This window comes from Seriola lalandi, unplaced genomic scaffold, assembly GCF_002814215.2.
Source record: "Seriola lalandi dorsalis isolate HSWRI2012SDOR001 ecotype SW California unplaced genomic scaffold, Sedor1 jcf7180002054397, whole genome shotgun sequence".
NCBI lineage: Eukaryota > Metazoa > Chordata > Actinopteri > Carangiformes > Carangidae > Seriola > Seriola lalandi.
The window spans coordinates 490442-508217 of record NW_019524950.1 but is presented as its reverse complement, the minus strand read 5'-3'; the positions used below and the strand labels follow the sequence as shown (position 1 = coordinate 508217).

Here is a 17776-nt window from a genome sequence, read left to right as displayed (position 1 = left end):
TGTTTAACTTTTGTCTGAATGGCAGATTCCCTGTTTGAGTTGTAATTAAAAGAAAAAAACCTACTTCAGTTTCACAGCACATTATAATTTGATTGTCCTTATCTTTACCTGCAGGTTATTTAACGTCCATAAAGATGCAGCATTTGATGACTGTCTGGTGCCACCTGACAGTGAGATTGTTTACCCGTTGGATATGGGCATTGTGGGCCATGTGGCCTCCACCAAGAAGATGGTCAACATTCCTGACGTGTCTGAGGTAGATACACATGGTGTTTAATGTTCACCAGTAATGTGGCACTGATGCCTACAGATACTGATGTGGGCATCAGTGCCATGTTAGTAATACAAATATTCATTAAAAAAATCTTCCCACACATACATTTAATCGATAAATAGAGTAGAATGGGGCAAACTTCTTCCTCCCAATTCATTTTCTTTACTTTTGCCTCCTGTTGCAATTGAAAAATTGAATAGAAGCGTCCACAAATAAATACATGCACAATAAAATCAAGGAAAACCAAACCAAGAAACAAACGAGCCAAAAATAGAGTATATTCGTCTATATTTACTTTCAGTGGTGTAGGTCATCCCTCAATTATATCTTTTGATGATTATATCTTTTAAAGGAGCTATTTGTAAGTTTTTCTACTGCTACATAGGCAACATTAGCATTAGCAGCTTTTTACTGTACTTAGTTCAGCATCAAACTTCATTCCTTTACTCACCAACAGCTGTCTCCAGCTGTGGTAAGCAACGGCAATGTTAACTCTTGTCTCTATAACGTCTTTTCTTCTACTGAAGTTAGCACGCTAACCATCTAGCCCCGGCCCATGTCGTGACTTTCCGATAGCAACTCACGGTAGCCTCCAGTCTGCCCTGAAGATGTAACTGCTCTGAGGGTGTATTATAACCTCTTGTATTATAAAAACAATGACAGCCAAAGCTCTTTGTTCTGTGGCAGAGAAAACTTATTTAAAAGACATACAGTTAGACCCCACTGTAGATGTCTTCTTAAAGTGTATATTTATTTAGAGCATCTTAAATGGATGTATATATTTGTAATATGAAAGACCCATGTGGGAGTGAAACCCTGTCATCCTGTATATCTATAGCACACCAGTGCTTAAAAGAGGATTCATGTGCTACTCGTTAAAAGCTATTGAGTCATTAAATCGGTACAGCTCAGATGTAACATTTTTAAAGAATCCGAAAACCAGTTTGTTGATCTACAACTTCATCCAGCAAATAAATCCTTTCTGTAAAAATGAAACCATTTCTATATAAAATTGGTTCATTGCTCAGTAAACTTTTAATCCCTGTTTGCTGTAGTGTCAGAGCAAGTCCACTGTTGCTCTGCCTGTGTTTGACCACCAGAGGGCGACTTGACACCACAATGTCAACGCTGTTGCTAATTCCCTCCAACCAAAGCCAGCTCAATCTCATTATAGCCAATACCTTTGACATTTGAAAATGGCTGGCAAGCTTATTCCCATGTACACTTCAAGTTTGTCATGCTACTGCAGATCCACCACCTTCTCCTCCACCCCCTCCCCTCTCCCATTCTAGCAACTGTTATTGTAACATTTACACTCAGTAAGGCAGCAGCCCACTCCACATAACTGATGGATTACAAGCCCTCCTCTGTATCAGTTCAGTCACATCTTTTCATGGGAGATTAGAAAGCTCAGCTGCTGATGTACAAATGAAACAGACTCGTTTTTGATTGTTCCTGTTTGGTTTTTATCTGTTGGTTCTGCTGCCAGGCCGGCCTGGTGTGCCTTCACTGTGAGCCGTGCTGTTCAAACCTCCGTCCGTCACGCCGCAGTCTCACACAAATACATGAAAGCACGATGGGAAATGTGGCAACTGGAACGATATCAAAGCCTCCAAGCCTCAGTCTCCCCAGTCAGAGCGGAGGAACAGCTAATGTTTCCATATAATTGGTTGACTTTATGATGCTAATGCAGTGTGGATGGTTTTTCAGAGTAGTGCAGAGACTGGGAATCACTGTCTCTCTCTGTGCTCTATTTCCCAGTCCAATCCAGTGTAGGCCGGTCATCCAGTCAGGATTCTTGTAGGTATAAAGTAGGGATTATGTTTCACTGGGATTATGTAGTGAGCAACAGCTGGCCTCATTTCTCCCACTTCATCCATCCTTTCCTCCTTCAAAGTGAATTTAATAATCACACACAATACAGCGTAATGACTCCGACTGTTATTTGAGGTGTGGTTCCTCTGGACATGTGCGTGTGAGGAAGGTGCAGAGTGTCAAGCGGAGGATGTTGCAGATGAAGCCGGTTAATCTGTCCTGAATTAGAGCGATCCCAGATTATTCCCAGAGGTCAGGCAGGCCCTGAGCCATTTTCACAGACTCAGCACAATAACACACCTTTAATCTATCCTGTTACACTGTTGTTTCGCTTTATTTATTCTTTCATTTGGTGGAGTAGAAACACCCTGAAATCCACTTAACCAGTTAATGTGTAATAATCCTAGAGGCTATATTATCCAGAGAGGATTTTGTATTTTCATATTTATTATGTATGCATTTTTTTGGATACATGTATTTGCACGCATTATAAATTGATGAGTATTGATTTGACTGCTGAATCTCTAAACCCTAAAATTCTGACACCATCCTACAATGACAAATATTAAAGGTCAACAGGTCCACGGATAGTAGAGTTTGAATTTTGGAACATATGTGGTCATTTGACTTTTTCCCTGCAAAGCCCAGCTGGAATGTTAAATGATGAAGAACAGCCCAGATGAATAGTGTATATAAATAAATAATTTGTGTTTTTCTATATCAAAATACAACTTGTGCTTCTAAAGTGTAGAGCTGCTGTGTAAAGGTCAATGCAAAGGTTCAGCTGAGGATAACAAGCAGGATGAAGACCTCTCTCTGGGCTTTAGGGGGTCAAAGGTCACCCAATAATAAGCTGTCAAACTGCCCAGATCTTTGGAACAGGTTTGTTTGTAAAGCTCTTTCAGGCTGCAGTTGGAGCAGCTTCTGTATGGTGCTGATCCAGGATCAGCCTGGTCCCCCTCATAGTGATTTTCTCTTATGTGTCCTGCACTGTTACCGCATTTCAGATCAACCGCTATGTAGAGAGAAAAATCCGACTTAATGCCTAATGATATTATGACTGAAGGTGCAGGCTGAGAGTTGCTCACATCTCATTACTGATGCCTAAATTAAAAATATAAGATGACAAAAATGGCACAAAAATGGCACAAATATATATATCTGTAGCTGGGTAGAAGAAGAGGGTTTGAGATGCTGTTCAGGTTTCCTTGCTTTGCATGTCACAGCAGCAGTATTAAAATCTCTGGGGGTGGAGACTGAAAGTCGGAGATGATGCTAATGTCTTGATTTTGAGGAGTGAATTCCAGTGGGTGAGAGTGAGGTTTGTAAAAGAGGCAGATAAAATAGTAGAGCGATAATAATTTCCCTCTATTCTGCTCTGCATCATGCAATCTCTATAAAAGACTATAAATGATGTTACTCTGGCAAATTGCCCTGCCCTGACTTAGTGATTCCTAACCTGCACCTAAATTGTGTGTTTCTTGTTTTCAGCCTTACCCAAAGCAGGAAATAAGATCTGAACAAAAACTCAAACATTGCCTAACCTAAATCAAGGCTATCACCAATTCTGGTCCCCCAAGGGTTGTTCTCTGCAAGTTTTTGTTCCCTTTTTTTGCAGCTAATGAGCCGCTCTTCCTCTATTTCACCCTCAGAGGAACACAATTGATGACCCCTGCTGTACAGGAGGAGCAGTAGGTGGAGTGCAGCAGAGAGGGCCTTGAGTTTGTGGATAATTGAAGCCCTTGCTAGCAGCATTTATGGATAGAAGTGGTGTGTTCATCAGAACTGGCTCTGGGAGTTGTGAGAGCTGCAGGGGCAAAGAGTATGGTAATTAAATACAATCAAATCCTTTCTTTCTCCTTTCTCTTCATAGAACCCTCACTTCAGTGACTTTGTGGATGAGCTGACAGAGTATCAGACCAAGAACGTCCTCGCCATCCCAATCATGAACGGTAAAGACATGGTGGCCGTCATGATGGCCATCAACAAGTTGGACGGAACGCGCTTCAGTGCCAAGGATGAAGAGGTAACATCTAACACTGTCAAAACCTTCTTCAAAAAGCCTCGAAACAAGAAACAAGTGCATGCTTTAAAAATGGCAAAATGTGTGCTGTCTACACCTAAATATAATCAGTAGTTTTTAAGATATCCTGCTAAATAATAAATTGATAAACAGACAGTCACCACCAATCACCTGATTGTGCATTTAGATCTATGGGAAAGAATCAGTAAACAGGGTAGGACATTGTGGTCGAGAGTGCACATTTGATGACCGTGATGCTCGTGCATTATTACGATATGATATGTTGCTGACTGATGGCACAAAGGTAAAAGTTACTAACAAATTATGTCAAACTGAATATTGTTATGGTGGTCACCACTGCAATTAGAAAATGTTTTGAAGATGTAAATCAAATGCATTTCTCAGGATCAAACGTGTGCTGTTTTCTTTTAGACCCTAAACAAGTACCTGAACTTTGCCAACCTGATCCTGAGAGTTTTCCATCTGAGTTACCTGCACAACTGTGAGACCAGGAGGGGACAGGTGAGGCTGCAGAGCACGCAGCACTCCATCTATGCTCTCCTTTAGGATCTGAATTAACCTCGTTTCCTTTTAAGATTTAACTAAGCTGCTGAAAGTGTCCCCCCGTTTGACCCGATGCTTTTAGAATCAGTGTGAACAGTACAAAACTGCATTTTTCAACAAAAATAATGTGGATATGTGAAAAGAAGACAAAAATGAATATGCAAAGAAAGTGACATAAGCAATGTATCTGGTGTATTTGAGAAGATGCCCCAATTGAGTAAATTTGTGAAAGCACATAGTGTACAAACAATATGTTGGGAGCCAGTAAGAGTAACAGTCAGGATGAGGAGGAAGAATTCTGTTGTTTTCTCCTCTGCGGCGCAGGTGCTGCTGTGGTCGGCCAGCAAGGTGTTTGAAGAGCTGACGGACATAGAGAGGCAGTTCCACAAAGCCCTGTACACAGTCAGAGCTTTCCTCAACTGTGACCGCTACTCTGTGGGTCTGCTGGACATGACCAAGACCAAGGTGGGTTACCATAGATGCACACCCAGAGTCAGGGATAAGCTGGATAAGCTGGAAGACTAACAAAGCAACAAATAAAGAGGTCAGCAAGCAGCACTGCAATCCTATCTGTGCCAGGCTGATTTAGTGTCTTTGGTGCCTCGTTTTTACATTCATTTCCAGGTTATGGACCAGGTCACTTGAATAAAGCTTAAGCTTAAATAGTCAAAACACTTAATGTAAAAGCAGATTTGTGAGCAACAAGCAACGTTTGGGGCTTAGTTTTGGTTTTTAAATCTGTGCATGGGTTCAGGAAATGTAAAAACTGTACAGTATTTGAATCTGAAATAAATTTGAAATCCTAGAATAAAAGGAATTACTTTATATAACAATAAACCTTTACAAACTAAATGCACCCATTGCTCATCACATACGCACTGCTGTTTTTTAGTACTTCCACGCCAAATGAATTTTAATGAGAAGCATTTCTTTCTTTTTCTACTCATCTTTTGAGAAGAGATATATATTTCAGAAACTCCTCTGGGGTGTCTTTGTTTAATCTCCACAGTATCTTTGTCTCATTTTAGTTTTAGTGTCAGTGAACGAAATAATACTTCTGATCAGAACGTCTGATTATTGCCGTACTGTCCCTGTGTATTTGTGATAACCAACATGTCATGAATACTACTTATTGGCTGTAGCTGTCACCTAATTATAAGCAGCTGCCAGTTGATTCCTAACACCTGGCATCTGAGAACAAACACATGTTGTCTGTCTGCACAGATGGTTGTCTGGTAAAGATACTGGGTTTCATGAATAAAGCACTTAAGAATAAACAAAACTAGTAGATCAGCTTTAAGCCAGCATTTTGGAAACTGTGCACTTTGTGAAGACACAGGGAAAAAAATCATTACACGCTCCCTAAGAGGCTGCTGGCAATTAACATTTTCAGGCAGGATGGTGCTGTTGGATGGAACCTACAAAGTAAGTGCATCTAAATAATGAAACAACAGAAGTAGCCACATCAGCTGTGTTGTTCCACTCTAAATCTTCTGTTCTCTCTCTCCCTCTCTGTGTCTGTAGGAGTTCTTTGACCTGTGGCCCGTTTTGATGGGAGAGGTTCCACCATACGATGGACCCAAAACTCCTGATGGCAGGGTGAGGAAACATTCACCAATCCTACAACTACAGCTGTTACTACTGCTCCTACTACTGCTGCTAAACCCAGCATTTCTCATATTGAAGACTGTGATTAGTATTCTCAGTCAGTACCCTGATATTTACTCTGGTGCCATCGGGTAAAATGTCCCTCTGGCTATGGCTTATCCATGAGAAGATAACTAAGATTTATGGCAGAATTTTCATAAAGTGTGTAGTTTATTGGCCTACAGAGGATGAATCCTGTTTCTTTAGTGATTCTCTGACCTTTCTTCGAGCACCACCATCAGGCCACCAGTGAGGCTTTCTGACTTTTAGTTACCTCCACCAAGGAGGTTATATTTTCACCCCTGTCTTGTTTGTTTGTTGGTTGGTTCGATTGTTTGTCAGTAGGATTACACAAAAAGTACTGAACAGATTTGCACTTTATCAGCAGGTGGAGTGTTCACCGTCATCAGTATTTCACAACTTGATCATGAATTAAGACTTTTTTGTCCTAATTTTATATATATTAAGGTTTGTATATATATTAGTCTCAGGATACTTTTAGATAGTGAACTTAGAAAATAGGACATACCAACACAGTAAATAACTATTAAATGTTCTCCCTTTATTCAGAGTCACTGTTGTCATACTATATGACCTGTTCAAATAAAATATATTGTCCACATAATGTCCCTCTAATGTTTATGTTGTGTGTCTTCTAAAGGAAATTATCTTCTACAAACTGATCGACTACATCCTCCACGGCAAAGAGGACATCAAAGTCATACCGTGAGTCACAGCACAGATCTAGTTTAAGGTGTTTGGAGAGGTGATTATTAAAGGTGAGGAGGGACATGCTGGGACCATGTTGGAAAAAGAAACTGCAATGTCATATCCTCCTCACAGTCAAAAAAAATACCAGACAATCTACATCATGGCTAATAAAAGAGTAAAAAAAATACAATTTCTGACACTTGGCATAACAGAGAATAGAGCCATTTAATTTTTTATGAGCAAATAAAGTCTATTATCAAACATGGCTGCTGGTTTAAATATTAATAATCATCCAAACATTTCATACAGAATAATCCTGACAGTCCCACCTGTGTAAACAAAAAGTTGTACAAGTTATTTAATCCTGGGAGCATCAAATTAATACTGACACTGACTACAAATTGCATGATTATTTTACTTCCTGTTGTTGTGAAAGATGATGATAATGAATAAATGTTATGATTGTTGTGGCTTGTTTGTCCACAGGAGTCCTCCAGCAGATCACTGGGCCCTGATAAGCGGTTTACCCACCTACGTTGCCGAGACTGGACTGGTCTGTGTCTGTCCTGTCCTCTTCCTTTGTTTGAAGTTTATTTGAGATTTATTTAAAATGTCAGAGCAATGTCCTGAAGTGAGTGTTAACGCTGCAAGATTATCCCAGCACCGTGACGACATCGTGAATAACGAATACAATCACATTAATTAAGGAGCGAAAAGTAAAACCCCCAAAAAAGTTCCCATTTGTAAACTTTGTCAGGTGTTGGGTTTCAAAACTGAACTTCACAACCGTACTCTCCATCGTGGTGTTCATGACGCACAAAAGCCCAGCAAGCTAAATATTTCTATAAATAATTGGTTCCATGACACGGACACTGACACTGGTTCAGATGTGTCATGTTTCGGCTCACAGAGGAAAATTCAGACCGCTGAGATTTGAATTGTAAAATTCAAAGCTGTTGACTTCTGCTTAAATTAAAGGAAGATTCCATATGTCATCTTTAAGTTTGTGCTAATGGCCATCAGAACTGTGCTTCGTGAGCGGCTTCGAGCTGTAGCAGCATACTTCATCATTCTTCCTCCTCGGTCTTGTGTATGTGTAACTTGTGTCTGCCAGACAGGTTTTCTAAGGTTACTGTGAGGAAAGGCCTTAAATCAAGGCAGATGAGGGCGAGAAGTATAATCAGATTTAAATTTAAAGCATCAAGGTGTCACATTTACATTCTTAACTTACAATGAGATACTGAAGGACACTTTGGCAGGTCACGTGGACTCACCATGATTGTTGAAGGTATCGAACATGTGACCTTTCTACAAGAGGCTCCACCACCCGGGAGCCATAACATGCATGAATTAAACAACAAATGAATAATGAATGAACAGTCAGCAGGTTGAATACGAACAGTGGCAGCTCTGTTCAGCAGGGGAGAGATAAACTTTAAATGTAGTAATAACAACAACCTTTTTTTTGGTCCATTTTACAGCAGATTTTAACACAGTGGAGCAGAAATCCCAACACAAGGGCTGTTTGGGACTTTAGATGTCAGTGTGAAGAATTTACAGATTTTAATCAAAAACACTGAGCAGCATATTCAGCATGTTCAGATTTACTACCTGTGGCATGTGCAGGGAGTTCGATCAACTCCTCTTGCGTGGAGACCGACAACAGCCAAACAATAAAAACTAAAGTAATGATAATGCATATAGTACCTCTTAAAGTTAAAGGCTTTGAGGAAAACTGTGCTACAACCAAGCAGCTTCCTCCAGGGCTAAGGATCAAGGTCAACGTAGCAGTGCCAAAAACTGCAGTTCCTCAAATGACCACTTGAAGCTTCAAATAGAGTCAATCCCCATAGACAATTTCCTCCTTCATGACAACTGTGAAGGGGTGAAGTTTAACAATCAACTCACCTGTTTGAATTTTATTAAGGCTTAAAGTTCTGCATAATAGAGGGCGTGGCCGCTTTGAGTGACAGGTGGGTCAGGTGGTTTTCCACAGCAAAAACTTGGCAATCTGGAAAAGTGCTTGCAAATATCACCATATCAATTATCTAAACTGTGCAACGTAACATAAACATTTTAATTTGGCAGCATGGACAGTGTTTCTCTGAAACTGATACCAAAATGTTTCTGAAGAAAGTATTTAGTTTGTGGAGCTTGCTGGCAACATTATGCAACATGTTGGGACGTACAGCACTACATTTACCTTAAAAACTTAATTTTTTTTTTTTGTTAAACACACTAGTTACTCTGCTGTGTAACGCCACAAGAAGCTTGTACATTGTCAGATTTAGTCCAGTATATTAATGGACCTTGTATGGTGACATTTTGGGTGTTTTTTTACAATCGGTGGACGTGTCTGGATTCAACCAAAACCTGTAGTTCTGAAGAAATTCTCCTTAATTCTGCTCATCTCTTGCTCTGACTTTAAGAGAACAACTTTCTCCTCTGCTGTGCAGGACTCTGTAAAACCAATGTCCTCTAAAAAATTTCAGCATATCTTTATAGGAATCTGTGGGTGGTCAGACGAGCAGAACGCCATTAGGCCTTATTACACAGTTGTCAGTGTGCACACCGTTGTGGAAATGAAAAGTGCTCAGCCACACGCTGCTGTGATGTATAATTGTAATTTCTGCAGCCAATGTAATTAATTACAGCACGCTTTTCCCAAACCACTGAGCCCGCCGCTGCTCGTCTGTCTATCCCTCCTTCTGCTTCAGCCCGTCTGTGCTCTTCCTGTCCTTCCATTGTCTTTGCTGCTTGTCATTTTTCAACTCCACATCATCTTCCCACGCTCCTCTCCTCCTTTCTTCTTCTTCTTCTTCTTCTTTCTACATCATGTAAAATGTGAAAACTTAATTTCTCCACAGAGTCACCTTTTCATAAGTCGAGTGAAAAAGACATGTCAGATTGACACTAATGCTTTTGGATGCAAATTGATTTAAACTGTGAAGCATTCAAACTTTGTCAGCTTCTGATAGTAACATATGAACATGTGGTGCTTCAAGCCAAGTGAGGACATGAGAAGTTTGAGAGTTTTATCTCTTATTTGATCTAGACATTTTCATGTTGTTATTCTGTCTAAACCTGACCTTTTCATATTTTGGTAATCCTTACAGATTACACTGGCAATTAATTCACAGAATAAACCACATGATTTTTTTCTTTACCCCAAAACCAGAATCACCCCCCCCCGTCACTTTATAACATAATCATCCTCAACTTTTTTCTCTCTTCCCTTTTTCAACAGATTTGTAACATAATGAACGCAGCAGAGGATGAAACTTTTGCATTCCAGGTAAGATGACTGCAACTTTTTTTCTTTATGGAAGCCCTGGTTAAGAGACAAATCATTTTTCCGCCGTATGGTACTGACTCAACTCCACTCCACTCGCTTTTGGTGCCATATGGTGGTGTTGTTACTATAGTGATGACAAAGCTATTGTGACATCATCTTCAATGCGACACACACATGAACAATGGAGGACATTGAAAGGATACCAAACATTTGCAAAAAGAACCAGGTACCAGTTCCTATCCATAACTTTTACCCAAAGGAAAACCAAAAAAGTAGAGTTGAGTGGAGTCGAGCCGGTACCATGCAGCTGAGAAGAGCCAGTCGAACAGCAACAAACAGCTCAGCAACACAAGTTTAAGCCAAAACTTGCAGAACAAGACCCCAAATCAAAAGAAAACAGTTATAGAATATTAAGTTACCCAGTAGAACGTGAAGCATCTATTTTTCCAGAAACATAAGGGACTGAAGATCAACGGCTTAATTTGTTTGCAACACAGTTGATTGTGTTTACTATGAAAAACACTGCATGAATGATTTGTGAAAAGAGGGAACGGAAACTAAAACTTTTATTTTTGCCAGGAAAGTTACAAACAACTGACTTTCAAAACTTATTTTTAAGCTTTCTGACACGGTCAATATGTCTCAATCCTCTATAGACGTGAGTACAAAATGTTGGTTGGCTAATTAGTCACTTACTACTGCAGTTTATTAAAATCTTGATGCATTGCTTCCAAATTTAATGAATATGCAGGTAAATGAAAAATGTCCTAATTATCTGCTGCAAGATGAATAGTTGTAATATACATTTACATTTATTCACTTGGCAGAAGCTTTGGTCCAAAGCAAAGTACAAATATGACCATACACAGATGGTATCGCATTATTCTGACTCGTATTATTATTATTATTATTATTATTTATTTATTACACTTTTAATTATCTAGGAAAGAATACATCCAGTTCACCCCAGCCTCACAGTCATATATTTATGCAGCTTAACACCTATAGTTGCTGTGAGAGAGGAGAGCAGTTTGGCTCATCTTCATCTGTGATCAGATCTTCATGTAAAGAACTAAATGACATCAACATTTTTCAGTCAGATTACAGTAACTGCATTTGCGCTTGAGTGATGGGAATAAAATGGAGCTGAGAGTATATGTGAAATAATGAAGTTAGCTATATAATGGTCCCTCTCGTGTCATAAAAGACCACCAGAGAACAATCATAAAGAACGATTGTAATGTCCTCTGTGAATAAATGATATGTCCCACATTCTCTGCTCTCCTCAGTTTAAATTGGTTTCCTGAAGGCTACTAAGCTCCCGATGTATTTATCTTTATTGTACTTAGTTTCTGATACAGTGCTAGCCAATGTACCTGCTCATGTACCTGTGGCCAGTATACCTGCTCATACATTCACCCTGTTTCAGAACTGCTGACAGCGAGTGTCTGAATGTTACCGGGACGACCCACCATTATGTCCTCTTACACAGTTTGAGGTTGAGTTATGTTGCTATTATGTGTTGTAATTTTCCTCATGTAGCCACTTTCCTCCAACCTGCCTTATGCAAATCTGATTCATCAGGGTTTCCCTACATTTCCCAGAAGGCTTTGAAACAGTTTTTTGTACAGTGGTAAGATCCATCAGAGAAAGGGTCACCCTTTAATGAAAAACCCCCTATTATTATCTCTGTGACTGTACATGATTATCTCTGTTTCTTCTTGCATGGCTGTTGAAAGTTGGTAGAAAATGGCACTTTGCTGTTTTTACTGCTTCTGCTCTTCTATTTTTTTTCCAGTTACTTTATACTTTGCTTTTATAAGAACCTGTAAAGCACTCTGAACTACATTTGAATGGAAATGGTGCAACAAAAAGGACAACATTTTCCATCATCAGACTCCATTTAGCTGCTTTAAATAACTCAACTTTGGATCATTACATGATGTTTTGCCAGACGTCCATTCATGGTGAATCGTGCAATAAACTACTATATATTTTTTAATCCAAGAATATCCTGTTATGTTTTCCAACTCTGATGAAGCTAAAGGGCTGCATTAGTTCACCAAGCATCCATTTAAAAAGCGTTAGACTCCAACAACACTTGCAGCAGCAGTATGTTGAGATTTTAGGGGCAGTGAGCAGGTGAATTATTGATTCTTTTCACTTTTCCTCTGAATGTAGAAGTTCACGTTACATTTCTGTCAGGTTCCTGCTTTCATGATGGAAAAATGGTCAGCAAAACAACAATGTTACAGGATTTAAAAGAAAGTCCCCATATTACTGTCTTAAATATATCGCAGCAACAATGTAGATAAGCATATTCTAATTTACAGCCTCTGAAATAATGCATTTTGAACTGTGTGTGTGTGTGTGTGTGTGTGTGTGTGTGTGTGTGTGTGTGTGTGTGTGTGTGTGCGCGCATGTGCACGCAGAAAGAGCCTCTGGATGATTCTGGCTGGACCATTAAGAACGTCCTGTCGATACCAATTGTCAACAAGAAAGAGGAGATAGTGGGTGTGGCCACGTTCTATAACAGGAAGGATGGGAAACCCTTTGATGAAATGGATGAAACACTGATGGAGGTACAGGCTGTGTGTGTGTTTTTTTTTGTGTGTGTGTGTGTGTGTGTGTGTGTGTGTGTGTGTGTGTGTGTGTGTGCGCGCGCGTGTGTGTGTGCGCGCGCGCGTGCGTGTGTGCGCGCGTGCGCGCGCGAGAGAGAGAGAGAGGGAGTCAGCACTGAGTCACTGAGTTTATAAATACACTCAGGCCATTCAGAGCATCTGCATTATTTATCACTGGGCCTTGAGGCTTTTTACTGAAGTCTCTCTATCCGCCTCTCTGCTCAGAACTCAGTTAAAATACACAACGTGACAGTTTGATCTCCTTTAACTTCAAAGTAGTTTTAGGAACAGTTTTTCTTTTTGACATTTCATATGAATTTGATTTGCTATTTGCCTGGAAAGTGATTTGACCAACATTCACTTCAGAAAGCTTTTGTTTTAACATATAGTGTGTGTGTTGTAGTGTTTGCTAAGCAAACAGGAAACTGGTGACAGTGGTGGATTGTAGCTAAGTATATTTATTGAAGTACTGTACTTAAGTACAATTCTGAGGTCGCTGTACTTTAACACAGCGAACAAGAAACATGAAAACTTGGAAAGAAACAGGAGGAAGCATGATATATCCACTATATTTCAGAAGCACATATTAGACTTTTTGCTCCACTACATTTAAAACCTATAGTTCCTGGTTACTTTTTTACACACCCATATGAATGAACGTCGGTGGAGGGAAAACTTATTACAACCTCAGAATCGTTACAGCTCTGGAGGAATAAATGTCTATTTTTATTGAACAGGAATAGAAATAGATAATGAGCAAATCTTTCAGCCCTGTCTGAAAATTCAAGTATAATTTGACTAACAAGATAAGAGCAGAGGACAAAGTTGCACCAGTTTGTACCTCCTTTTGAAGCTGGTATCCCATATGATCAGACTATTAATAAAAACCTGTTTGATTTGTTTGTGCAGACAAAGTAAAAATGTGTTAGCATTACATATCAGATGGGTACATTGTGATTACTTCAGAAATCATAAAGCACAGATGTTTGTTTTTCACAAACGATGTACAAACAAATGAGATCATCCCTTTGGAGTCATTTGGATGTTAATGTGCTGAAGACTGCTTAAAAATGTAACATAGCAAAAATAATATGCTCTATATTCCCCTATATGCTGCAGCGGCGCACACTGTAATGTATTTTGTAATATAACGGTTTGAAATGGTTTATTCTGTATAATGACTCATTTTACTTTGATATTTCAGTGCATTTTGCTGATGACTGTGCAATATGTTAGTTCAGTTCAAATGCAGGACTTGTAATGGAGCATTTTCACATAGTTGGGTTAGGGTTGAGTCAAGCTTTTACTTGAGTGAAGAATCAGAACTGTTTTCACCACTGAGAGCAGGTGATGTTTATATTTTCATTTTTAGGGTTGGACAAAAGAAGGCAGTTTGCTTGAGCAGTGGAAGAAAAAACTAGAGTCAATCTACAAACTCACAGAATCAATTTTAAGATTCAGGAACTATTTTATCATTTAATGTATTTTTTGTCACATCCACAACCATTAACTGGCTCTTAACACTTCATGTCTTTCTCTCTCTCTCTCTCACACACACACACACACACCTCTCTGTCCAGTCTCTGACCCAGTTCCTGGGCTGGTCGGTGCTGAACACTGACACCTACGATAAGATGAACAAGCTGGAGAACAGGAAGGACATCTTCCAGGACATGGTGATGTACCACGTCAAGTGTCGCAAGGATGAAATCCAGAACGTTCTGGTTAGTAAGTAAATGTGGAAAAAGGGAGAGATCTGGTTCTCTATCACACCAACTATAGCAGGAATAAATATATCACTATGGGTTTATCAAATGTGTTTTTTAAGGATAACATTGTGTAATAGTGTTATTCTGTGTGTTTCTCTCCAAATGGATTGTTCCAAACATTTCCAAAAAAGAGTGTTTTACACACAGTTGAGTGTTTAACAGTTTGTTAAAGCCTGTTTTCATGAAAAGACCAATGAAGTGATGTTTTTTTTTCTGTAATTGGCCTCTTGAGCTTCTTGCTGTATATAATGGTGGCTACAGTGATACAAAAGGTGTATTTCATGTCCCTTATGAATTTATTGTTGTTGTTATAAAACAAGTTGGTAACGTGAGCCTGGAAGAAAGTATTAAATTTATGCAAATTGTGGTTTGTACTTCAGTTACTACTGTCTACTTTTGTCAAATTAAATCTAATATCTGTTCTCATTCTCTTCTAAAATTACCTGGAAATCTTATGTAGTAAAAGCTGAATAAGAAAGATTAATGCATTTTACAGCACCATTGAAACTAGAGGCTGCAGCATTTTGTTGACTTTAAACCTTAGAAACCACTGCTGGACCACAATGCAGATATTATCCTTTAATATATGTGCTACACAGAACAAAACCAGTCAGTTTGAAGCCAGTCTGTTGATGTGGACGATAGAAACAGGAGGTGAGCATCGTTTATAAGGTGAAATTGGCTGTCAGATTTTGTATGAGGTGATTTGTCAGTAGATAGAGAAACAGGCAGAGGGAACGAAAGCAGAGAGAGATGACCTGATGTGACCTCAGATCAGGAGTCAGATGATTGATGCTGAAGCGTTTGATCCAAGGTGAGCATTGATGATGTGTGTTTCCCCAGAACACCAGGGAAAGATGGGGGAAGGAGCCAGATGAGTGCGAGGAGGAGGAGCTCCAAGAGATTCTGGTAAACAACAAAACATCCAGCTTGTGCCTTCAGAAATTCCAAAAGCTATCCTCAGTGCAAACAAAGAAATACATTTCCCCTGATGGACCATGACTGTGAACGAGATTTTGTGACATTTATTATATTGACTTTACAGATCAAAATCATGACCTTTTTGTTTTTAAGGTTTCTCATCTTTCCACAGTCCTATGGGATGGTGTCGTCTTGTGATTCACACTGAGATGCACACCAAGCTGTGGCGACATGATTCCACAAATCTACAGTATGAATTTATGTATTTGTCCATTTCTGTCCACAGTCCGAGGTTTTGCCGAGTGCGAAGAAATCGGAGATCTTGGAGTTTCACTTCTGTGACTTTGAGCACAGTGAACTGGACCTGGTGAAGTGCGGCATCCAGATGTACTACGAACTGAAAGTGGTGGACAAGTTTCACATTCCCAGAGAGGTTTGTTAATTCATTTGTATTTGATGTTCATATTCTCCCCTAATTTTTTGCCAAATAACATTCCACAATGTAGATTTCAGAGGCTGAGATTCATAAGGTTGGAAGCAATTTCACACCATTGTAAATCATTTATTTCCAATATCCAGAAGTATCTTCAGTTCTTTTCTCTATAAGATTTAACCATGTGTGCTTGTGGACCTGCGCTCGTTAATATTGTGTCATAGATACACACAAACAAGCGGCGCAGAGTGGTGTTGTTTCATCCTGTGTCGTTTTTCTGTCACATGATATGAGCGGTAAAGTGTGTGTTACCTGCAGGCCCTGGTGAGGTTTGTTTACTCTTTGAGTAAAGGCTACAGGAAGATCACCTACCACAACTGGAGACACGGATTCAACGTCGGACAAACCATGTTCACCCTGCTGATGGTCAGATACGCAGCCTCTCTCCCTCCGCCCTCTTCTTCTCCTTAATTACTCATCACTCCCTCACCTCCTGCTCTCAATCATTTCTTCCTCCTCCTCCTTCCCTCTCCAGTAAATCCTCTCTACTCCTCCTCCTCCATCTCACCTCTCATCTTTCCTGTTCCTCTTCCCTTTATTGTCCTCCTCCTCGGTCCCCTGTATTGTCACCTGAAATGTTCTCTACATGTGACCATGTATGTATGTGCTGTGTTTATATGGATGTTTGTGTGTAAGTGAGTAAACAAGAGCGATAATGAAGTGTGTCTGTAAATGATGAAATGAGTCAGTGTTGTTTGAACTGGTTATTAAATAAGAAAACCAGTGAGTGGAAATCCTGCACTTGTTTGTGTGCTGAATGCATGGCTACCTTTGTGTCAACAATTTATGTTCATGCTCTCAGACCGGCGATCTGAAGCGTTACTACACAGACCTGGAGTGTATGGCCATGGTGACTGCCGGCCTCTGCCACGATATCGACCACAGAGGAACCAACAACCTCTACCAGATGAAGTAAGAGCAACAGGGGGTGAGGGAGTGTTTCAGCATGTCAGTAAATCAACTGAAAGGTAACATGTTTGATCCCTAAACAGCCTGCGTGTGTCTCTCTGCTAAATGAATAAAACTTAATTTGATTTATGTATTTGGAAAGTTACTTTCAGAACAAGGTTCTTACGCACTGACCTTTAGAGGTAACAAGTAATTTTAGAAGGAGCGGGTCATTTGAGTGACTTTGCACTTAGTGTTTAATTACATTTTTTTTTTTGTTCTATCACCTGAATATAATGGAGTGCAGTACAACACCACTTTGACCTCAGCGCTAAAACTAATAAAGCTAATTTTATTAATTTTATTAATAAAAGCCAGATTAATGTATCGGATTGCATTAGGTGTATGTAACACTGTGACCATGTTAAGGTTGTGGTTATTTGTGCTTTTGTTTTTCGATCTTCTGTTTTTAAGGCAAAAGAGGCTGAAAACTACAAATATTTCAGTAAGTGTGAGAAAACTGAGGCACTTGTGATAATAAGCTTCAGCGTTCGTTAAACATGGGCATCAAGGATGATGAGGTGAAATGAGACCAGCTTAGCAACCAGTGGTTTAAAGAAGATATTGATATTTCTACATAACCAGCGTTAGCATTTTTACCAGTCTTGCAAAGAGCTTCTACTATTGTTGCGTTTATAAGATAAGAGGTTATAATACATCCTCTGAGCAGCGCTTCTTCTTCAGGGCAGACTGGA

General features: G+C 39.6%; 1 protein-coding gene across 2 annotated transcripts in view; it reads left to right on the top strand.

Annotated features, from left to right (window-relative positions):
- pde6a (phosphodiesterase 6A, cGMP-specific, rod, alpha) overlaps positions 1-17776 on the top strand; it is a 30427-nt gene that overhangs the window by 2957 nt on the left and 9694 nt on the right. For both annotated transcript variants that reach the window (XM_023409547.2, XM_023409546.2), the window contains exons 4-17: positions 115-256; positions 3963-4115; positions 4545-4634; positions 5001-5141; positions 6201-6275; positions 6985-7049; positions 7521-7587; positions 10282-10329; positions 12762-12911; positions 14531-14674; positions 15563-15628; positions 15927-16073; positions 16392-16499; positions 16936-17045. In XM_023409547.2, coding sequence (XP_023265315.1) covers positions 115-256; positions 3963-4115; positions 4545-4634; positions 5001-5141; positions 6201-6275; positions 6985-7049; positions 7521-7587; positions 10282-10329; positions 12762-12911; positions 14531-14674; positions 15563-15628; positions 15927-16073; positions 16392-16499; positions 16936-17045 — 1506 coding nt within the window. The remainder of the gene's footprint in view (positions 1-114; positions 257-3962; positions 4116-4544; positions 4635-5000; positions 5142-6200; positions 6276-6984; positions 7050-7520; positions 7588-10281; positions 10330-12761; positions 12912-14530; positions 14675-15562; positions 15629-15926; positions 16074-16391; positions 16500-16935; positions 17046-17776) is intronic.